The sequence below is a fragment of the Oncorhynchus kisutch genome, linkage group LG26 (assembly GCF_002021735.2).
Source record: "Oncorhynchus kisutch isolate 150728-3 linkage group LG26, Okis_V2, whole genome shotgun sequence".
NCBI lineage: Eukaryota > Metazoa > Chordata > Actinopteri > Salmoniformes > Salmonidae > Oncorhynchus > Oncorhynchus kisutch.
In genome coordinates this window covers 320,720-345,520 of record NC_034199.2, presented here as the reverse complement: position 1 = coordinate 345,520, position 24,801 = coordinate 320,720, and the positions used below count along the sequence as shown (strand labels likewise).

The 24,801-nt window shown below is 41.5% G+C and overlaps 1 protein-coding gene across 10 annotated transcripts in view; it reads right to left on the bottom strand.

Moving 5' to 3' along the window:
* The window catches only part of mycbp2 (MYC binding protein 2), a 265,465-nt gene that overhangs the window by 10,610 nt on the left and 230,054 nt on the right, over window positions 1–24,801 (bottom strand). For all 10 annotated transcript variants that reach the window (XM_031805789.1, XM_031805791.1, XM_031805794.1 and 7 more), the window contains 7 exons: window positions 21,391–21,523; window positions 20,585–20,688; window positions 14,132–14,320; window positions 12,920–13,027; window positions 11,063–11,272; window positions 5,736–5,843; window positions 2,985–3,150 (listed from right to left, as the gene is read on the bottom strand). In XM_031805789.1, the coding sequence (XP_031661649.1) occupies window positions 2,985–3,150; window positions 5,736–5,843; window positions 11,063–11,272; window positions 12,920–13,027; window positions 14,132–14,320; window positions 20,585–20,688; window positions 21,391–21,523 (1,018 nt within the window). The remainder of the gene's footprint in view (window positions 1–2,984; window positions 3,151–5,735; window positions 5,844–11,062; window positions 11,273–12,919; window positions 13,028–14,131; window positions 14,321–20,584; window positions 20,689–21,390; window positions 21,524–24,801) is intronic.

Here is a 24,801-nt window from a genome sequence, read left to right as displayed (position 1 = left end):
CGCAGTCAAACGACCACCCCTCATCACTGTCAAACGCTCCCTAAAACACTTCTGTGAGCAGGCCTTTCTAATCGACCTGGCCCGGGTATCCTGGAAGGACATTGACCTCATCCCGTCAGTTGAGGATGCCTGGTCATTCTTTAAAAGTAACTTCCTCACCATTTTAGATAAGCATGCTCCGTTCAAAAAATGCAGAACTAAGAACAGATACAGCCCTTGGTTCACCCCAGACCTGACTGCCCTCGACCAGCACAAAAACATCCTGTGGCGGACTGCAATAGCATCGGATAGTCCCCGTGATATGCAACTGTTCAGGGAAGTCCGGAACCAATACACGCAGTCAGTCAGGAAAGCTAAGGCCAGCTTCTTCAGGCAGAAGTTTGCATCCTGTAGCTCCAACTCCAAAAAGTTCTGGGACACCGTGAAGTCCATGGAGAACAAGAGCACCTCCTCCCAGCTGCCCACTGCACTGAGGCTAGGTAACACGGTCACCACTGATAAATCCATGATTATCGAAAACTTCAATAAGCATTTCTCAACGGCTGGCCATGCCTTCCGCCTGGCTACTTCAACCTCGGCCAACAGCTCCGCCCCCCCGCAGCTCATCGCCCAAGCCTCTCCAGGTTCTCCTTTAACCGAATCCAGATAGCAGATGTTCTGAAAGAGCTGCAAAACCTGGACCCGTACAAATCAGCTGGGCTTGACAATCTGGACCCTCTATTTCTGAAACTATCTGCCACCATTGTCGCAACCCCTATTACCAGCCTGTTCAACCTCTCTTTCATATCGTCTGAGATCCCCAAGGATTGGAAAGCTGCCGCAGTCATCCCCCTCTTCAAAGGGGGAGACACCCTGGACCCAAACTGTTACAGACCTATATCCATCCTGCCCTGCCTATCTAAGGTCTTCGAAAGCCAAGTCAACAAACAGGTCACTGACCATCTCGAATCCCACCGCACCTTCTCCGCTGTGCAATCTGGTTTCCGAGCCGGTCATGGGTGCACCTCAGCCACACTCAAGGTACTCAACGATATCATAACCGCCATCAATAAAAGACAGTACTGTGCAGCCGTCTTCATCGACCTTGCCAAGGCTTTCGACTCTGTCAATCACCATATTCTTATCGGCAGACTCAGGAGCCTTGGTTTTTCGGATGACTGCCTTGCCTGGTTCACCAATTACTTTGCAGACAGAGTTCAGTGCGTCAAATCGGAGGGCATGCTGTCTGGTCCTCTGGCAGTCTCTATGGGGGTGCCACAGGGTTCAATTCTCGGGCCGACTCTTTTCTCTGTGTATATCAATGATGTTGCTCTTGCTGCGGGCGAGTCCCTGATCCACCTCTACGCAGACGACACCATTCTATATACTTTCGGCCAGTCTTTGGACACTGTGCTATCTAACCTCCAAACAAGCTTCAATGCCATACAACACTCCTTCCGTGGCCTCCAACTGCTCTTAAACGCTAGTAAAACCAAATGCATGCTTTTCAACCGGTCGCTGCCTGCACCCGCATGCCCGACTAGCATCACCACCCTGGATGGTTCCGACCTAGAATATGTGGACGTCTATAAGTACCTAGGTGTCTGGCTAGACTGCAAACTCTCCTTCCAGACTCATATCAAACATCTCCAATCGAAAATCAAATCAAGAGTCGGCTTTCTATTCCGCAACAAAGCCTCCTTCACTCACGCCGCCAAGCTTACCCTAGTAAAACTGACTATCCTACCGATCCTCGACTTCGGCGATGTCATCTACAAAATGGCTTCCAACACTCTACTCAGCAAACTGGATGCAGTCTATCACAGTGCCATCCGTTTTGTCACTAAAGCACCTTATACCACCCACCACTTCGACATGTATGCTCTAGTCGGCTGGCCCTCGCTACATATTCGTCGCCAGACCCACTGGCTCCAGGTCATCTACAAGTCCATGCTAGGTAAAGCTCCGCCTTATCTCAGCTCACTGGTCACGATGGCAACACCCATCCGTAGCACGCGCTCCAGCAGGTGTATCTCACTGATCATCCCTAAAGCCAACACCTCATTTGGCCGCCTTTCGTTCCAGTACTCTGCTGCCTGTTACTGGAACGAATTGCAAAAATCGCTGAAGTTGGAGACTTTTATCTCCCTCACCAACTTCAAACATCAGCTATCTGAGCGGCTAACCGATCGCTGCAGCTGTACATAGTCTATTGGTAAATAGCCCACCCTTTCTCACCTACCTCATCCCCATACTGTTTTTATTTATTTACTTTTCTGCTCTTTTGCACCAATATCTCTACCTGTACATGACCATCTGATCATTCATCACTCCAGTGTTAATCTGCAAAATTTTTATTATTTGCCTACCTCCTCATGCCTTTTGCACACATTGTATATAGACTCCCCCTTTGGTTTCTACTGTGTTATTGACTTGTTAATTGTTTACTCCATGTGTAACTCTTTGTTGTCTGCTCACACTGCTATGCTTTATCTTGGCCAGGTCGCAGTTGCAAATGAGAACTTGTTCTCAACTAGCCTACCTGGTTAAATAAAGGTGAAATAAAAAATAAAAAATTGTTTTTAAATTGTATAAACTGCCTTAATTTTGCTGGACCCCAGGAATAGTAGCTGCTAATGGGGATCCATAATAAATACAGATACAAATGCGGAAGACACATTTTGGTTGAATGCAGTCAGTTGTGCAACTGACTAGGTATCCCCTTTCCCTATTGTTATATTGTAATGCATGATATTGCTGCATTGTTACAGCTAGAAACACAAACATTTCACTGCAACTGCGTTAACATCTGCAAAGCTGTGTACGCAACCAATAAACTTTGATTGTTTTAGAATTTAATATTTTAGTATTTTGTTCTGTATTTTGTTCACTGAAATACAATCCCAAAAAAGTGTGCATGTCAGCAGTCAAGTTTTCATGATGGAGCACTTTCAGTACAAAGCAAAAACTGCCATGATTATGCATTATGCACAGTACGTCTGTACCTGCAGGACAGTGAGGCAGCTCCTCCTTGGGCACGCTGGTCATCCTCTGGAAGTCATCGTGGCAGGCGTTACAGAAGTGAGTGGTGCCGAAGCAGAAAAAGACAGCCACCGAGCAGCAGTACCGGCATTTGTACTCCAGAAAGTCTGTCCCATGCTTGGAACACATCTGCAGATGGAACATAGATGTGTTATACTACATTGCGAAAGGATGATCAATAGAAACAGGATGCATTCGGAAAGTATTCAGAACCCTTGACTTTTTCCACATTTTGTTACGTCAAAGCCTTATTCTAAAATGGATTCAATCGTTTTTTTCGTCCTCAATCTACACGGAATACCCCATAATGACAAAACGAAAACAAGCTTCAAATTTTTCTTATAAAAAAAAAAAAAAACTGAAATATCAGATTTACAGTGCATTCGGAAAGTATTTACACATCTCAACTTTTTTTTACGTTACAGTTTTAATTCTAAAATGGATTAAATAAAAACATTTTTCTTTATAAATCTACACAAAATACACCATAATGACAAAGCGACAACAGGTTTAGACATTTTTGCAAATTTATAAAAAATTAAGAACTGAAATATATTTTTTTGCCACTGTATATAAATAAGGTATGTGAACCCTTTGGATCTCTAAATAATTTGGTCCTAAAATTAAATCTGATCTTCTAAGTCACAACAGACAAACACAGTCTGCTTATACTAATAAAACACAAATTATTGTATTTTTCTTGTCTATATTGAATACATCATTCAAACATTCACAATGTAGGTTGGGAAAAGTATGTGAATCCCTAGGCTATTGACTTCTCCAAAAGCTAATTGGAGTCAGGAGTCAGCTAACCTGGAGTCCAATCAATGAGACGAGATGGGAGATGTTGGTGTGAGCTGCCTTTAAAAAAAAAAACTCACAAAATGTTTGTTTGCTATTCACAAGAAGCATTGCCTGAAGTGAACCATGCCTCAAACAAAAGTTCTCAGAAGACACAAGATTAAGAATTGTTGACTTACATAAAGCTGGAAAGGGTTACAAAGTATCTCTAAAAATCAGTCCACAGTAAAACAAAATGTCTCTAAAATGTAGAAAGTTCAGCACTGTTGCTACTCTCCCTAGGAGTGGCCATCCTGCAAAGATGACTGCAAGAGCACAGCGCAGAATGCTCAATGAGGTTAAGAAGAATCCTAGAGTGTCAGCTAAAGACTTACAGAAATCTCTGGAACATGTTGACGAGTCTATGATATGTAAAACATTAAACAAGAATGGTGTTCATGGGAGGACACCACAGAAGAAGCCACTGCTGTCCAAAAACAACATGGCTGCACATCTGAAGTTTGCAAAAATGCACCTGGATGTTCCACAGCGTTACTGGCAAAATATGTGGACAGATTTATAGGCAAGTTTATAAAGACATTTTGCAGGAGAATGTATTGCCATCTGTCCGCCAATTGAAGCTCAACAGAAGTTGGGTGATGCAACAGGACAGTAGTTCCCAAACTTTGTATTAGAGGTTGACCGATTAATTGGAATGGCCGATTAATTAGGGCCGATTTCAAGTTTTCATAACAATCGGAAATCGGTATTTTTGGACACCGATTGAATTATTATTATTTTTTTTACAGCTTTATTTAAAGATGTAACAGCATTGCGCTAATTATTTAACTAGGCAAGTCAGTTAAGAACACATTCTTATTTTCAATGATGGCCGAGGAAACGGTGGGTTAACTGCCTTGTTCAGAGGCAGAACGACAGATTTTCACCTCGTCAGCTCCGGGGAACCAATCTTGCAACCTTACAGTTAACTAGTCCTTGTGCACTCCACAAGGAGACTGCCTGTTACGCGAATGCAGTAAGCCAAGGTAAGTTGCTAGCTTGCATCAAACATAATCACTAGTTAACTACACATGGTTGATATTACTAGATATTATCTAGCGTGTCCTATCTGCAATCTGACTAAGCATACAAGTATCTAAGTATCTGACTGAGCGGTGGTAGGCAGAAGCAGGCGCGTAAACATGAATTCAAACAGCACTTTAGTGCGTTTGCCAGCAGCTCTTCGTTGTGCGTCAAGCATTGCGCTGTTTATGACTTCAAGCCTATCAACCCGAGATGAGGCTGGTGTAACCGAAGTGAAATGGCTAGGGAAATGGCCAGGGAGGAGCGAGGAGAGGGACGGAAGCTATACTGTTACACTGGCAATACTAAAGTGCCTATAAGAACATCCAATATTCAAACGTATATGAAATACAAATGGTATAGAAAGAAATAGTCCTATAATATCTGTAACTTAAAACTTCTTACCTGGGAAAATTGAAGACTCATGTTAAAAGGAACCACCAGCTTTCATATATTCTCATGTTCTGAGCAAGGAACTTAAACGTTAGCTTTTTTACATGGCACATAATGCACTTTTACTTTCGTCTCCAACACTTTGTTTTTGCATTATTTAAACCAAATTGAACATGTTTCATTATTTATTTGAGGCTAAATTGATTTTATTAAGTTAAAATAAAAGTGTTCATTCAGTATTGTTGTAATTGTCATTACTAATAAATAAATACATTTTTTTGTTTTAGTCGTCCAATAAATCGGTATCGTTTATTTTGGGATCCTCCAATAAATCGGTATCGGTGTTGAAAAAACAATCGGTCGACCTCTAAACAAAATGTGCACCATCTGTGTTCCGAGAGGAATGAGTTTGGAAAACACTGCCCTAAGGCCTTCTCTGGACCTTTCCCTCGACCCACCTGTGCCCTGGACACATCTGAGCATGCTCCACAGATCAACTCGCTGGGGTCGTAGTCGTCTCCCTGTCCTGCCTCCGCGTCACAGCGCGCCTCTCCCCCAAAGTACGCCTGCAACAGAGGAAGGAAGGGAAGGGGTCAGGGGATAAGCTTCCCAAATAAGTTAATTAGAGACAAGTGAAACTGACTGACATATCTGTGAAAGATATTACTTCCAAAACATTCTATGTAGGAAAATGTAGCCTGCTGCTCCTGTGTTCCCAAAGGTATAGCTCACTATTTAAGTTTTTGTTATTTTTTAAATTCACATGACAACACTCTTGCTAAATCGACAATAAGTTTAATCTTAAAAAATCCCTATAAGGAAAACATAATTTCTACGGTCCCACTTTAAACAACGTGCAGCTTATAAAGGCTAAATAAAGCCTTCATAAACACTACATAAATGTGTTACAAATCATGCTTTATAAAGTCTTTATAAATGTGGCATAACTGACATAACCACAAATGTCAAATGTGACATAACCTGAGTGAAGCAGTGGTCTAAGGCAATGCATCGGAGTGCTTGAGGCTTCACTACAAACTTGGGTTCAATCCTGGGCTCTGTCGCAGCCGGCCGCGACCCGGAGACCTATGAGGCGGTGCACAATTGGCCCAGCGTCGTCTGTGTTAGGGGAGGGTTTGGCCGGCCGGGATGTCCTTGTCCCGTCGCGCTCTAGCGACTCCTGTGGCGGGCCGGGAGCATACACGCTGACACGGTCGCCAGTTATACAGTGTTTCCTCCGACACATTGGTGCGGCTGGCTTCTGGGTTAAGTGAGCAGTGTGTCAAGAAGCAGTGCAGCTTTGCAGGGTCGTGTTTCTGAGGACGCATGGCTCTCAACCTTTTTGCAGCGATGGGACAAGACTAACTACCAATTGGATATCATGAAATTGGTGAGAAAAAGGAGTATAAAGTAAAACATAAGTTCCCTCCGCAAAGGGGAGGAGGGAACTGGAGTGGGGGTTTTGACACCTCACACCCTGTCGTAAATTAAAGTAGAAGAAGACTCTCTCCCTCCCTCTTCAAATGCGCTTAGGAATATGCCTTTGTTTTGCAGACAGTCTTCCTGCCGAAACTATAACACGTTCTAACGCCAATACTGGAACAATATTTCTAACATAAGAACATGGGGAATGGTCAGAGAGGATCTATAGAAAACTCATGTCATAATGGTTTTTATTTTGTGTTCTCATTAAAAAGGTTATTAAGGAAATACTGCAACTTGAAAAGTATTTACACAACAGGTATGACGTCTGCATTCTTAATGTTGTGCATACAATATGAACAATGATTGAAGTGTTTTTGTGAAGATAGGAATGTGATTTTAGGAGGTACAATGGAGCAAAAAAGTATTTAGTCAGCCACCAATTGTGCAAGTTCTCCCACTTAAAAAGATGAGGCCTGTAATTTTCATCATAGGTACACTTCAATTATGACAGACAAAACGCGAAATAAAATCCAGAAAATCACATTGTAGGATTTTTAATGAATTTATTTGCAAATTATGGTGGAAAATAAGTATGAAATGTGGTTAGAACTTTGAACCTCAACACGAGGTGAAGAAAATCAACTCACCCCCCCAGACTATACCAGAAAGACGGCGGTGGTCGAATCCCGAATACCAAACGAGGGGGAAAAACTCCCCTCTCAGACAATCACTGTCGTGAGCTGTCCTGAGTCAAATATCTAGAAAAGCAAACTCTTCAAACCATCCTACCACTCTTGCCAAATCACCGTATTGCGCTACTCTCATCAACCCACTGGGAACCATCGACACGGCAGGCTAGCCTATCTTCACAGAAGCTGCTTCAGGAGCGAATGGAACAGAGTGAACTCTAGTTCTGTTCAGGACTATACGACACGACGGACAAAGACATTCACACATTTCTTATTCCAAATGGGCGGCGGTTCATGTGCAAAATATTTGATTACTGTGAGAATAGTTTCGAAAATGTATTGATGATAAGTCTATTGCCAGCGCAACAATATACATTGTAATACAATTATAAAGAACAACAAATATAAAATGGTAGCAAATAATAATACTACAAAATTAAATGAAAAAATTATAAAATGCTAATAGTAGAAATGTAATAAATATAAAAAGCTAAACATGGAAAATGAAACATAACTAAGTAACTGCTATCTTCATCATTACATCAGTGCTACAACTACCATCATCACGCCTACTACTACTACTACTACTACAACCATCATTAAACTGCTAACATTACCATCACCCCATACTACTACTATATGGAATGATAATCACAACAATAATAATATTAATAACAATAATAGTAATAATAATAATAATAATAAGTAGGTTACTGTTTACTATGCAGATGTTATTATTCAGTGTCCCTCAGGCTATGGCAGGCAAATACTTATTTGACTGCAAGAAGAGCCATTGCTCCTTCGCCAATGAGTATTTTTTAGTTTTAAAATTTGGAATAAATGTAGTCATTTTTGTGAATAATGAATATCTTGGTAAGGAATATTTCTCACGGTAAAGGAGAAAGTGCATCTCTGTCTCTACCTCCCCTGTCGTGCAGTGACCACATACACCCTCCTCTTTGGGTAGCCATGTCTTTTTATGTCTGCCAATTTCTATTGCCAATTGGTGGACACTCAGCCTGGACTTGGTAAGGATCTGTCTCTGCTTCGTATCTCTGACAGAGTAGAGATAATGAGCCAATTCATATTCTCTGTTTAGGGCCAGATGGTAATTCAGTCAATTTTGGGATTTTGTTTTGTTTTTTCAATGTTGTAAATAACTTCTTATAGAAGAAGTTACAGGTCTGTGAGAGCCAGAAATCTTGCTTGTTTGTAGCTGACCAAATACTTATTATTCCACCATAATTTGCAAATAAATTCAAAAAAAATCCTACAATGTGATTTTCTGGATTTTTTTCTTTTCATTTTGTCTGTCATAGTTGAAGTGTACCTATGATGAAAATTACAGGACTCAAATTTTTTTTAAGTGGGAGAACTTGCACAATTGGTGGCTGACTAAATACTTTTCCCCCCCACTGCATGGTCAGTAGTGAGATGGTGTTTATTAATTAGTGTGTGTGTAAGGTGTATTTATGGTCAGGGAGAAAGCCAATTTGACATTTAGTTATTAAATTTTTTTCTTGAAGGTTTGAATTCAAAATGCTACAGAAAACCTTTCCCAAGTTGCTGTCGACACAAATTCCCCTGTAATTGTTGGGTCTGATTTGTCTCCACTTCTGTGGACAGGGGAGATGAGCCCCTGGTTCCAGACATCAGGAAAGCAGACAGAAGTTAATACCATGTTGAACCGTTTAACGCAGCATTTTGCAACTCAGGTGTGCTGTTTTTCAGCATTTCATTTCTGATGTTATCTAGACCACAAGCTTTCTTTGATTTTATAGATTTGAGCTTTTCATTTAATTTTTGTTGGGTTATTGGTTAATCTAATGGCATTTGGTTGTTTTTAATGACTGATTCAAGGATGTTACATTTTTCATTAATTTCTAATTGGTTCTGTTGTAAGTCTTTTTGAGGGAGGTTTTTGTATAGATTATCAAAATAAGTTTTTCCAAATTCCTTCATCTTGTATCGCTAATTCTTGCGGCTTTGTCGTGCTTAAATTGTTCCACATGTCCCAGAACTGATTTTGGTCAATTGCGTTTTCAATTTTCATCAAGTGTCTTACTGGTATAATTAAATGTATTGTGTTTCAGTGTATGTTTATACTGTTTCAAAGTATTCATAGCGTAGCTCTGGGTTGTTTTGCTGCTCATGTTTTTCATTTGACATTTGTCTTAGGTGTTTTCTAATTATTTTACATTCGTTGTCAAACCATTTTTCAGAAACATTTAGTTTTTTGTTTCTGATGTTGCATTTTTTGGTTTTCTCAAATTTGCTTTAGATGCTGCTTTTTGGAATATGCAGTTGATGTTTTGAGTAGCCGAATTGATACCATCTTTATTGTTTTGGTATTGTGAGTTATTGAAGAACTGTATTAGAGTTCATCATTTCATTTGAGTTTAATGTTTCAATGAATCTCTGCACTGTTTGGAGCCCATCTCTACGATTGGTCTATGTAGTAGAGTTTATTGGGCTGTTTTTTTAGAATAAGTATTGCTGGTTAATTTCTTCAGAAACACGTTGATCTGACTGTGATCTGACAGTGGTGTTTGTGGTCTGACAGTGAATGCACTAATGGAGGAGGGGGTCGATGTCAGTGATAGCATAATCGACTACACTTGTCCTAAGAGCTGAGCAGTAAGTAAACTGACCTAAAGAGATCCCTCTGATTATACCATTAAGCATGTACAGCCCTAAGGCTTGACAGAGATGCACTAACTCCTTCCCATTTTTGTTCAGTATTTGGTCAGGACTGTTTCTATTATTTATAATAGGGCTACTTTACAAGGAGGGGTGTCCAAATATGTGGTGGTTACCTCCCGCATCAGTGTAGTCAGGCCCAGAACCTGTTCTTGCATTGAAATCTCCACAAAGAAGCACTTTACCCTCTGCCTGAAATGTAATGATTTCTGTATGGAGATCGTCAATAAACTGATCATTGTAATATGATGAATCTGAAGGAGGAGCATAAGCTGCCCAATTGTATACATCATTGTCACAATAGATTGTACCTTTGTTAAGTTTTAGCCAAATGTGGTTAGTACCTTTTTTCATTTCATTCAGTGCATGAACATGTTTATAACCACAGATATGCGCCCATTCTTGGTGGTTAAGAATAAGGGGTTTCATGACCTCGTGCAACTGCTTGAGCCACATTACGCACTTTTCCGTTTCGCACGTATTTCAGCAAACAGGTAGTACCCGCTCAATATAAGCAAGCTGAAGCCAACGTTAGTGAATTGGTCAATGCACCCTGTGTTGCACTTCCTACAGATGGATGGACCTCCAGGGCTACAGAGAGCTACTTAACAGTGACAGTTCATCACATTACCCCAGAGTGGGAAATGAGAAGTACCGTGCCTATTTTTCTCTTTGTAAGAAAACATTATAGCATATACAATGTCTGAGCCATGTTTACATATTGATTGCACACGCATACTGCACTTTATTTTAGTGTTGCTGTTGATGAGTAATCATATGTTATCATCAGGAATTATATGACTCATGATCATATATGTAATCAGGAATACCAACATTTAGCATTTTCTTAGATAAACAAAAATGAACTACAGTAACTGTTGGCATTTCATATCGAAACCGAACCATGACCCTAAAACCACAATATGTACCAAACAATGGGTTTGGTGACCCGTTACACCCCGAGTGCCTACCTTTTGGCACTTGTAGCAGACGTAGTAGGCGTATCGATTCATTGCGAAGCCGGCCGGGTCGTTGTGGAAACGGGCACCAGGCGTGGTGATGGCCTCACTCTTGTGCAGCCCCTCGTACTCCATCCTCATCAGAGCCTTCCTCCGTACGTCCTCAAACAGCTCCTTGATAGGGTCCAGCAGGTCCTTGATGACCGAGTGGTTGATCTTGTTCTGGGAGGAAAAACGCAACAGCCCAGTCAAGTAAGAGTCCGAGTCAATTCTATCTCCTTTTTTAAACTCTGTTGGCACAATGTTAGTTAGTTCAAACTCAGTCAGAGCTGTTATGATCCAAGCATGTTACATTGAAAATCATGAAGATAGGAATCTTTGCAAGGTCGATTGGTAAACTCTACATAACACAATTCATTGCCACTCATTGGAACTTTTGCTTTATTTTATTGACCAGATAGGACAGTGAAGAGCAGAAAGTAAAGGTCGGAAGAGTGCGAGTCAGAAGGGCAGTAGGTTGGATTCGAACCAATGCAATTCCTGTGAGTGCTGAGGTCAAAGGCACTAACCGTTAGACCACAGGCCACATGATCTCTGTTAAACCTATTCATGGTTATGTATGTGTTTTATAGTGTGCCTATTGCCCTAATCCCAGTTATTTTAGAGAAGTAAATCCTGTCCAATGTGTGGTGGATACGGTTTCCCATGTAGCCCTTTGTGGTGGAAAGTGGGTGCGGATCAGGTATCATAGGGTACCTGCGCGCTGCACATACTGTGTGCATGGTAACAGAGAGCCTCAATTCTGGTATAAGAGGGAGCGTAATTATGGAATACCACTTTTTTTTTGCTAAACACACAGCTGGAAATGCCTTGTGTGCAAGACTAGTGACAAGTGCATGTCAGTAAAATAGACAAAAAACCTGAAAAGGGGCGAGCCCTCCATACAAACCAACACATCCAGCAAACCAACCTGGTGAACTAAACCAGCGAATCAATAAACAGATCTAATCCATACTTGGTGCATTTATGAGGGAATAGATGGAAGATAAACCAATGGAAACGGGTGGGATGTTCTCCCACTGTTCTAGACCATATTTGAGGCTGTGTATTACTAGATGTTCCAGGGCGACACTGGAGATTGGTATTATATTCACCATAGCCTGGCAACAAGGGCGCAGGCAATTTGCTGCGGTTGTCGCATTGATACACAGCTGGTGATGTGTTTCGATATAAATTACATTTGTCAAAACAATTAAATATCTTGCAAAGAATTTGAAAGATCTTGTAATTCTCTGGTGAGAAAAGTTATTGAAAAGGATAAGGCTCAACGCTTGCTCACTATTAAAAACTACATTTTATTTAAGTAACAGTTAAAACCTTCACTTTCAGCCTTCATCAACTGATTTCATCTGAAAAAATGTAAGTATAAGCACTCATAATTTGCATTCCCATAAAATAATAACTGGCGGGTTAGCTAGTTAAATTTGTAGCACAACAGATTGCAAATATCCTAATGTTACCTACATAAAAACATTTCTGCACCGTTTCTGTCTTTTGCCATTGGTATTCTGTGTCTAACAACATTGCCCTTTCAAGCATTGATCTTCGATTGAAAAGAAATACAGCCTGTATGGAGAACGATCATGAGATAGTCTAATAAGCTAGTCTAGCTTACCCGCCATGTTACGTTTCCGGGAATGCTAATTATGCTAACGTCGGCTTCCAAGTGCTTATATTATGTGAAAACGACACATTTAGTTCTTATTTAATTATGGTTTTGCTTGTGTGTCAATGGGCCGGATGTTGAAAGACAACCGCTTTCGAAATGGCTAGGATCAAGTGGGCGGGGCTACATAAGTTTAATAGTACCTTGCAAATGGGGCAGGACATGAAGCCGAAGGTGATCCTGGGCCCGAGCCAGCGGTTCTCCAGAACACGACGGGTACACTGGAGGTGGAACACATGACTGCAGTCCAGCTGAGGAAAAGAACAGAAACCACACATAGAACATTTGGAACCTGACCTCGAACACATCTATGGCCTAAAGACAAACAAGGTCCTTGGTTCAAATAGAATCTGTATTATTTTCAAACACTTTAGCTAAACATGATTTGAACCCGCCTGGGGCGTTGAAACTAATATAACAGTCCCACAAGTTCAAATACCACCCATCTTGCACTCCAGGCAGGCAAAAAACCCTCTAAGTATTTGAAAGAAAACAGATTCTAATAAACCCAGGTGTGAGTCACTGTCTGAATCTAGCTAGTATCATAGAGATACAATCTAATACTATCAACAAAAGTATTTGTATCGTCTATATACTGTAAATGCAGCTGCCACAGTATTGAAGCCATTGGATGCAGTTTATCATAGCGCATTGTGCTTTAGTAAGGGCGATAGGTTCAGTATACACAATTTAGCATTTTATCAGAAGGTTGGCTGGATCAATGCATTGCTCTCGGTCTATAAAGCCCTCTTGCATAAACTTCTGCCGTACCTTACGTCATTGTTAAGGCACTATATACACACGTACACATGGATTTTGTATTGTAGATATGTGATAGTAGAGCGGTGGCCTGTAGTCACACACTTAATGTGCTATGAAATGTAATGTCACGTAATATTTTAAATTGTATATCACTGCCTTAATATTGCTGGACCCCAAGAAGCGTAGCTGCGATCCTTAATAAATACCAACTTGTTCAGCTTCAGACATAAGATCGCAGAACCGGAATCAGGGATGGCTAACCCTGGAGATCCGTTCTATCTCCACAGAGTTAGGTAAATCTGCTTACATTTTTTATTAATATCAAGCAGATTTATCTAACTCAGGGGAGATGTCCAAAATTCCTTAAAGTTGGTGCCTCGACCGCAATTCAGTCCAATTCAGGGCCTTTTTACTGAAGAATGTGTTTGTTTCATATGATTGTGTTTTGCTTTCCGTGTTTTGTGTGCTTTTCATGCATTGTGTAATTTGATGTTTATTGATGCGTTCATGCAAGGCTCATCTGCAAAAGAGACCGTGGTTTCAGCATGACTCCCTGTTTAAATAAAGGTGAAATAAAATGTAATTCTGTGTACCTGGACAGCGGGAGCGGCAGAGAGTGCCTCAGTGAAGCAGATCATGCACATGTCGTCTGCGTCCTGTTTCAGGCAGCCTGCGCTCTTGTTGCAGCCGTGCAGACAGGGCAGGCAGCTCTTCTCATTCCTCACCCCGCCACAGAGGTGGCCGCATGCTTGGGTCTTACTGCACGCCAGCTTGGCATACTCCTACAGAGGGCACGGAGGAGAGTGAAGGTCAGACGATGGGCTTGATCGAATACATTTAATCAAATCCACTTTATTGAAAGTGCATTTACAATAGCAACACCTTTTGCAGTGCAATACTGTACAGCAGAGTCAGGGGTCAAAATGAGTGAGTTACAAGGAATTCAAAATAATTTTATATGTGTGTATAAAACAATACAACACCAGTAGCCAGTTGCCATTTTATTTGAGCTTCACCTTTTACTATGTCCAGTTGGTTTTATATATGCATTTACTTGTGTACAAATAATTCAACTAAATAATATATTGAAAAAATATATAAATGCAATATGCAACAACTTCAGCGATTTTACTGAGTTAGAGTTCATAGAAGAAATAAGCAGGACCGAGTTTGAGAAACCCTGGCTATGGACGGTAGCCATTCAAAAGGTAGTGTTCCTCCTCTACGAGGCATAAGAATGAATGACCAACATGTGCAAGGCATCTTCAGAGGGGTTTCTGTTTTTTAGTAACGCAAAAGTAAATGTAACATGTTACTTTTTAGTGTAAAACTTTTTAGTGTAACATGTTACTTTTTAGTGTCAAAGGAGGCTTTTCTGCAACAATCATGGCTGAACTTGGAGCATCAGTCATTAGAAATGTCTATCTAGGCTTCATCTCCCCAGCGCTTGCATATGAAATAACTGCCATGTCATGATGATTTAATACCATAGACACTTGTTAAGCGGCTAGTTAAAACATGGTTAAAACACGACTACACTAAAAAGTAACATGTTACATTTACTTTTGCGTAAGTAATGTTGTAACTACTTTTAAAGTGAATGTTTCCCAACATTGTCCCTAACTGTCAACCTTTCATTTCAGAGATTATTAACGAGCTGCACACAGTCAAGAAACTGAATGATCCATTTATCATTTTTACATAGTTTAGATTTGGTTTTAGTCGTTTTAAAGTATATTAAGATCGACCTGCGAGCCTGGACCCCCTCGAGGATGTGCCTTTTCACTTTTCTGAAACATAACAAATATATAGATATATGAAAAGTTACATTTAAAAAAATTGCACGATTAGAGAAAAAATGTTCTCAAGCTTCCAATAAAGACAGATCTTCCTCTCTGATTATTTTTTTTATTTTTTATTTTATTTCACCTTTATTTAACCAGGTAGGCTAGTTGAGAACAAGTTCTCATTTGCAACTGCGACCTGGCCAAGATAAAGCATAGCAGTGTGAGCAGACAACAAAGAGTTACACATGGAGTAAACAATTAACAAGTCAATAACACAGTAGAAACCAAAGGGGGAGTCTATATACAATGTGTGCAAAAGGCATGAGGAGGTAGGCAAATAATTACAATTTTGCAGATTAACACTGGAGTGATGAATGATCAGATGGTCATGTACAGGTAGAGATATTGGTGCAAAAGAGCAGAAAAGTAAAAAATAAAAACAGTATGGGGATGAGGTAGGTGAGAAAGGGTGGGCTATTTACCAATAGACTATGTACAGCTGCAGCGATCGGTTAGCCGCTCAGATAGCTGATGTTTGAAGTTGGTGAGGGAGATAAAAGTCTCCAACTTCAGCGATTTTTGCAATTCGTTCCAGTAACAGGCAGCAGAGTACTGGAACGAAAGGCGGCCAAATGAGGTGTTGGCTTTAGGGATGATCAGTGAGATACACCTGCTGGAGCGCGTGCTACGGATGGGTGTTGCCATCGTGACCAGTGAGCTGAGATAAGGCGGAGCTTTACCTAGCATGGACTTGTAGATGACCTGGAGCCAGTGGGTCTGGCGACGAATATGTAGCGAGGGCCAGCCGACTAGAGCATACAAGTCGCAGTGGTGGGTGGTATAAGGTGCTTTAGTGACGAAACGGATGGCACTGTGATAGACTGCATCCAGTTTGCTGAGTAGAGTGTTGGAAGCCATTTTGTAGATGACATCGCCGAAGTCGAGGATCGGTAGGATAGTCAGTTTTACTAGGGTAAGCTTGGCGGCGTGAGTGAAGGAGGCTTTGTTGCGGAATAGAAAGCCGACTCTTGATTTGATTTTCGATTGGAGATGTTTGATATGAGTCTGGAAGGAGAGTTTGCAGTCTAGCCAGACATACTTATAGACGTCCACATATTCTAGGTCGGAACCATCCAGGGTGGTGATGCTAGTCGGGCATGCGGGTGCAGGCAGCGACCGGTTGAAAAGCATGCATTTGGTTTTACTAGCGTTTAAGAGCAGTTGGAGGCCACGGAAGGAGTGTTGTATGGCATTGAAGCTTGTTTGGAGGTTAGATAGCACAGTGTCCAAAGACGGGCCGAAGGTATATAGAATGGTGTCGTCTGCGTAGAGGTGGATCAGGGAATCGCCCGCAGCAAGAGCAACATCATTGATATACACAGAGAAAAGAGTCGGCCCGAGAATTGAACCCTGTGGCACCCCCATAGAGACTGCCAGAGGACCAGACAGCATGCCCTCCGATTTGACGCACTGAACTCTGTCTGCAAAGAGTTCAGGCTGAACTATGCCTCTAAGTCTCCACAAGAGGCTACAATTTCTGTAATAGGTCGCTAGGTGTTGATTTAAGGTAGTTTTAACAAGAGGGTCCACTTTTTTATTTTTATTAAAACATTTTTGCTCACCTCTCTTTTTTATCAGTTAAACATTACATTTGTGGGGCCTCCAGAGTGGCGCAGTGGTCTAAGTCACTGCATCACAGCGCTTGAGGCATCACTAGAGGCTCAGGTTAGATCCCGGGCTGTATCACAGCGGTCTAAGGCACTGCATAACAGTGCTAGAGGTGTTCCTACAGACTCCCGGGCTGTATCACAACTGGCCGTGAATGGGAGTCCCATAGGGCGGCACACAATTGGCCCAGCATCGTCCGAGTTAGGCCGTGGGGGGGGCTTTACTTGGCTCATCGCGCTCTAGCGACTCCTTGTGGCACCTCAGGCTGACCTCAGTCGTCAGTTGAACGGTGTTTCCTCCGACACATTGGTGCGGCCGGCTTCTGGGTTAAGAGGGCGGGTGTTAAGAAGTACGGTTTGGCGGGTCGGAGGATGCACGACTCGACCTTCGCCTCCCGCTCCAGGTGGGGAGTTGCAGCGATGAGACAAGATCGAAATTGGGCGTAAAAAAAGGGGGTAAAATACAAAAACATCTAAAATACAAACAAAAAATATATAACTGTATGGCCTAAGTGTTGAACACTGAAAAGAGCTAGCTATATAGATCCAATCTGTTACTATAATCATTTTGACTATGTTGTGAGTCGTTGGTACTAGAGGTCGATCGATTCATCGGAATGGCCGATTAGTTAGGGACGATTTCAAGTTTTCATAACAAATCGGAAATCGGTATTTTTGGACACCGATTTGGACGATGTTTTTAAAAAGTTTTCACACCTTTATTTAACTAGGCAAGTCAGTTAAGAACACATTCTCATTTTCAATGAAGGCCTAGTTCAGGGGCAGAATGACAGATTTTTACCTCGTCAGCTCTGGGATTCAATCTTGCAACCTTACAGTTAACTAGTCCAACGCTCTAACCACCTGATTACATTGCACTCCACGAGGAGCCTGCCTGTTACACAATGCAGTAAGAAGCCAAGGTAAGTTACTAGCTAGCATTAAACGTATCTTATAAAAAACAATTATAATCACTAGTTAACTACACATGGTTGATGATATTACTAGTTTATCTAGCGTGTACTGCATTGCATATAATCGATGCGGTGGCATTCGCGAAAAAGGACTGTCGTTGCGCCAACGTGTACCTAATCATAATCAATGCCTTTCTTAAAATCAATACACAAGTATATATTTTTAAACCTGCATATTTAGTTAATATTGCCTGCTAACATGAATTTCTTTTAACTAGGAAAAATGGTGTCACTTCTCATGCAATAGAGTTAGGGTATATGCAGCAGTTTGGGCCGCCTGGCTCGTTGCAAACTGTGTGAAGACTATTTCTTCCTAACAAAGACAACCAACTTCGCCAAACGGGCTGATTTAACAAAAACACACTTGCGAAAAAAGCACAATCGTTGCACGACTGTACCTAACCATAAACATTAATGCCTTTCTTAAAATCAATACACAGAAGTATATATTTTTAAACCTGCGTATTTAGCTAAAAGGAATCCAGGTTACCAGGCAATATTAACCAGGTGAAATTGGGTATAATGCAACAGTTTGGGCCACCTGGCTCGTTGCGAACTAATTTGCCAGAATTTTACATAATTATGACATAACATTGAAGGTTGTGCAATGTAACAGCAATATTAAGACGTATGGATGCCACCCGTTAGATAAAATACGGAACGGTTCCGTATTTCACTGAAAGAATAAACGTCTTGTTTTTGAGATGATAGTTTCCGGATTCTACCATATTAATAACCTAAGGCTCATATTATTATGTTATAATTAAGTCTATGATTTGATAGAGCAGTCTGACTGAGCGATGGTAGGCAGCAGCAGGCTCGTAAACATTCATTCAAACAGTACTTTTGTGTGTTTTGCCATCAGCTCTTCACTGCGCTTCAAGCATTGCGCTGCTTCAAGCCTATCAACTCCCGAGATTAGGCTGGTGTAACCGATGACAAATGGCTAGCTAGTTAGCTGGGTGCACGCTAATAGTGTTTCAAACGTCACTCGCTCTGAGACTTGGAGTAGTTGTTCCCCTTGCTCTGCATGGGTAACACTGCTTCGAGGGTGGCTGTTGTCGATGTGTTCCTGGTTCGAGCCCAGGTAGGGGCGAGGAGAGGGACGGAAGCTATACTGTTACACTGGCAATACTAAAGTGCATATAAGAACATCCAATAGTCAAAGGTATATGAAATACAAATGGTATTGAGAGAAGTAGTCCAATAATTCCTATAATATCTACAACCTAAAACTTACCTGGGAATATTGAAGAATCATGTTAAAAGGAACCACCAGCTTTCATATGTTCTCATGTTCTGAGCAAGGAACTTAAATGTTAGCTTTCTCACATGGCACATATTGCACTTTTACTTTCTTCTCCAACACTTTGTTTTTGCATTATTTAAACCAAATTGAACATGTCTCATTATTTATTTGAGGATAAATGGATTTTTATTGATAAGTGTTCATTCAGTATGGTTGTAAATGTCATTATTACAAATAAAAAATAAATACAAAAATTGGCCAATTAACTTCTTATGGCTACAGGGGCAGTATTGAGTAGCTTGGATGAAAAGGTGCCCATTGTAAACAGCCAGGTCCCTCAGTCTCAGTTATATGCATTTAATTATTAGTATTGGATATTGGATTAGTATTGGACTCTAAAGTTTCCAAAACTGTCAAAATATTGTCTGTGAGTATAACAGAACTGATATTGCAGATGAAACCCTGAGGAAAATCAAACCAGGAAGTGGCTTCTATTTTGAAAACTCCATGTTTCATAGCCTCCCTTTGCTCCATTTAAAGGTATATCAACCAGATTCCTTTTCCTATCGCTTCCTCAAGGTGTCAGTCTTCAGACATAGTTTCAGGCTTTTATTTCGAAAAATTTGCCAGAAAGATAACATTGCGTCAAGTGGTCGCATGAGTTTTGCTCACGCAACAGAGTTTGGACAGCCATTGCCTTTCCCTCTCCTACTGATAAAGACATTTGCGGTTGATATATTATCGATTATATATTTTAAAAACAACCAGAGGATTGATTATAAAAAACGTTTGACATGTTTCTGTGGACATTACTATTTAGAATTTGTCTGCGTTGTCGTGACCGCTCTTTCCTGTGGATTTCTGAACATAACGCGCCAAACAAACAGAGGTATTTTGGATAGAAAAATAATCTTTATGGAACAAAAGGAACATTTATTGTGTAACTGGGAGTCTCGTGAGTGAAAACATCCGAAGATCGTCAAAGGTAAACGATTCATTTGATTGCTTTTCTGATTTTCGTGACCAAGTTACCTGATGCTAAGTGTACTTATTATTTTGTCGAGGGATCGATAAACTTACACAAACGCTTGGATTGCTTTCGCTGTAAAGCATATTTTCAAAATCTGACACGACAGGTGGATTAACAAAAGGCGTGTTTTCCTATATTGCACTTGTGATTTCATGAGTATATATATTTGTATTAATATTCATTGAATTGTGGCGCTATGCAATTCAGCGGTTGTTGATGACAATTATCCCGTTAATGGGATTGCAGCCATAACAAGTTAATCGTTATCGGCTTTTTTTGGTCCTCCAATAATCGGTATCGGCGTTGAAAAATCATAATCGGTCGACCTCTAGTTGGTACCTGGCAGTCTGGGTCAGAGCAGACACTGCCCACAGCCGAGAGCTCGGTGCCGTTCCTGGTGCCACAAAACCTGCAGGCATCTGAGCTGCTGGAGGCTGGTTTCCCTGCACAGAGGCAAAGCATTAGCTATGCACGAGAGAAGGCTAGAGAAGGAATACATCACCTTGTCATAAAAATCACATGACAGATGCTATACACAGTCATGACAGTCTGTGACGTGTTATGATTGTAAAAAAATAGAAAGGTAAAAACAAAGTAGTAGCTCCACTTTAACTTCTAAATGTCATCATTGCTTACATCTATCCAGTCCCTCTCAGATCTACACAAGTGTCTAGGGGGTAATGGCTAGCTAGGGGTTGTTTCTTCATTATATCTATCCAGTCCCTCTCAGATCTACACAAGTGTCTAGGGGTAATGGCTAGCTAGGGGTTGTTTCTTGATTACATCTATCCAGTCCCTCTCAGATCTACACAAGTGTCTAGGGGGTAATGGCTAGCTTGGGGTTGTTTCTTGATTACATCTATCCAGTCCCTCTCAGATCTACACAAGTGTCTAGGGGGTAATGGCTAGCTAGGGGTTGTTTCTTGATGACATCTATCCAGTCCCACTCAGATCTACATAAGTGTCTAGGGGTTAATGGCTAGCTAGGGGTTGTTTCTTGATGACATCTATCCAGTCCCTCTCAGATCTACACAAGTGTCTAGGGAGTAATGGCTAGCTAGGGATTGTTTCTTCATTATATCTATCCAGTCCCTCTCAGATCTACACTGACATGGTCAGAAAAGGGTCTGGATAGGTTCTGTTACCTGTGTGTTCCCTGAACTCCACCATGGCCTTCATGGTCTTGGAGTCGGCCAGAGCCATAAGCCAGAAGAGCTTTGTCCTCCCACAGCCCTCGTGGAGGTCCACCTTGATTGCCTCCTCCTCCTCCTTAAACACCTGGAGAGAAACAGCAGGGAGACTAGGGATACCGCCATGTTAAATTACACATCATGCCTGCCAGAAAGGGATGAGTTGGATTTTAGAGTCTGTAAGATGTTTAAGACATATTTTCAAAATTAATGGTAATATTGAAAAAAACATCTTGACTAGGGTTAGGCGATATCCAGATTTTCATACCTTTATAGTACCATACCGGGGTATATGGTATTACTGGGGTCCAGTGAAATCAACTTTGTAGCACTCACTCCACTTAGAGGGTACGTTGTCAGGGATAGGAGCGTCGCGAGATGACGCACAACAACGATATCTACCACGAAACCACAATATCAATAACCACAGCGGTCAAAATAACTAAAGTACATCACCAGAGTAACGACTACCGCTACAATCAACGTGATCGCTACGTTCCTGCACCCAACCCACACAAAGTGTCAGGTAACAAGTGTAACAATGGGTTCAATGACGATCACAACGTAAATCGATGCTCTCTAGAAGTTCTGCTAAGTACAAAAGCGCTAAAAATTTGAGAAAGAGGAAAAAGATAAGTCACCATGACTAGGCGTGGAATTGCAGTAGAACAGGTCTGCCAAAATAAACATTTGCAAGGACGTAAACAATCAACTTACCCCAGCTCTCACTTGAAACCATAGCCAGGGCCCGCTCGATCAAGCAACAAGCCCATGGGCTTGGACTATACACTCAGATACACGTTGCGACGCACAAGGTAAACACCATCGCAAAAGCCAATTCCACTCAAACTAAGATACGTCGATCTGTTTAAACCATGAACACAAATGACATCACACTGTTGAAAACAACCACTCCACTTTGTGGAGAATATGACGCAACTCAGAGGCCATACCTCAAAACAGTCCTGGAGGACTGCTTAACCTGTGATGCGTTAATTGATTCAGGCTCGACAATATCACTCATCTCCCAAACATTATTCAATGATCTCAAAAGGGCTTTGAACCCAGCTAAACGTTGGTTAAATACGGAACGATGCAACACTAACCTTCGAGTTTTCACTTAGACTACGTCGCCTCTCACATTGGGGCGGCAGCGTAGCCTAGTGGTTAGAGCGTTGGACTAGTAACCGGAAGGTTGCGAGTTCAAACCCCCGAGCTGACAAGGTACAAATCTGTCGTTCTGCCCCTGAACAGGCAGTTAACCCACTGTTCCCAGGCCATCATTGAAAATAAGAATGTGTTCTTAACTGACTTGCCTTGTTAAATAAACAACAAAAAACTGAAATTTGAGACTCATGCTGAAAGTACACTTCAGGCAGACGTTTTACGTGCCCCCAACCGATTTTATTTTTTCGTTTGTTTATTTGCGTGGTTTCTAACTTTCTTAAAAACTTATTTTGTACATAATGTTGCCACTACCAACTCTTATGACCGAAAATAACTTCTGGACATCGGGACTGCGATTACTTTTTTCCTTTAAAGATTCTGACGAGGCCGATGCGTACGATATACTGCTTCTTGGGAACAGACCCAGATACCCGTGAATTGCGTGAAGAGGCGGAGAAAAAGGGCCGGCGGCCAGGCAGCCTTTGAGAATTCGTAGGCAATCGAATAAACCCCCACTTCCTTCCAATCTGCTAGCAAAAGTGCAATCTTTGTACAATTTTTTATTTCACTTTTATTTAACCAGGTAGGCCAGTTGATAACAAGTTCTCATTTACAACTGCGACCTGGTCAAGATAAAGCAAAGCAGTGCAACACAAACAACAACAGAGTTACACATGGAATAAACAAAAGTACAGTCAATAAGACAATAGAAAAACATCTATATACAGTGTGTGCAAATGAGGTAAGATTAGAGAGGTAAAACAATAATAACAGAAGATGAATGTGCAAGTAGAGATAAGGGGGTGCAAAGGAGCAAAAAATAATAATAATATGGGGATGAGGTAGCTGGGTGTGCTTTTTACAGATTGGCTGTGTACAGGTACAGTGATTGGAAAGCTGCTCTGACAGCTGATGCTTGAAGTTAGTTAGGGAGATATAAGTCCACAACTTCAGTGATCTTTGCAATTCGATCCAGTCATTGGCAGCAGAGATCTGGAAGGAAAGGCAGCCAAAGTAAGTGTTGGCTTTGGGGATGACCAGTGAGATATACCTGCCGTAGCGCGTGCTACGGGTGGGTGTTGCTATGGTGACAACTGAGCTGAGAAGGCGGGGCTTTACCTAGCAAAGACTAACAGATGACCTGGAGCCAGTGGGTTTGGCAACGAATATTTAGTGAGGGCCAGCCAACGAGAGCATACAGGTCACAGTGGTGGGTAGTATATGGAGCTTTGGTGACAAAATGGCACTGTGATATACTGCATCCATTTTGCTCAGTAGAGTGTTGGAGGCTATTTTGTAAATGATCTCGCCGAAGTCAAGGATCGGTAGGATAGTCAGTTTCATAAGGGTATATTTGGCAGCATGAGCGAAGGATGCTTTGTTGCGAAATAGGAAGCCGATTCTAGATTTCATTTTGGATTGGAGATGCTTAATGTGAGTCTGGAAGGAGAGTTTACAGTCTATCCAGACACCTACGTAGGTATTTGTAGTTGTCCACATATTCTTAGTCAGAACCGTCCAGAGTAGTGATGCTGGACGGGTGGGCAGCGATCAGTTGAAGAGCATGCATTTAGTTTTACTAGCATTTAAAAGCAGTTGGAGGCAATGGAAGGAGAGTTATATGGTATTGAAGTTAGTTAACGCAGAGTCCAAAGAAGGGACAGATGTATACAGAATGGTTTCGTCTGCGTAGAGGTGGATCAGAGAACCACCAGCAGCAAGAGCGACATCATTGATATATACAGAGAAAAGAGTCGTCCCGAGAATTGAACCCTGTGGCACCCCCATAGAGACTGCCAGAGGTCCGGACAACAGGCCGAGGTTTGGAAAACGATTTGACACACTGAACTCTGTCTGAGAAGTAGTTGGTGAACCAGGCGAGGCAATCATTTGAGAAACCTGGCTGTTGAGTCTGCAGATAAGAATGTGGTGATTGACAGAGTTGAAAGCCTTGGCCAGGTCGATGAATACGGCTGCACAGTATTGTCTTTTATCGATGGCAGTTATGATATCATTTAGGACCTTGAGCGTGGCTGAAGTGCACCCATGACCAGCTCGGAAACCAGATTGCATAGAGGAGAAGGTACGGTGGGATTCGAAATGGTTGGTGATCTGTTTGTTAACTTGGCTTTTGAAGACCTAAGAAAGGCAGGGTAGGATAGATATAGGTCTGTAACAGCTTGAGTCTAGAGTGTCTCC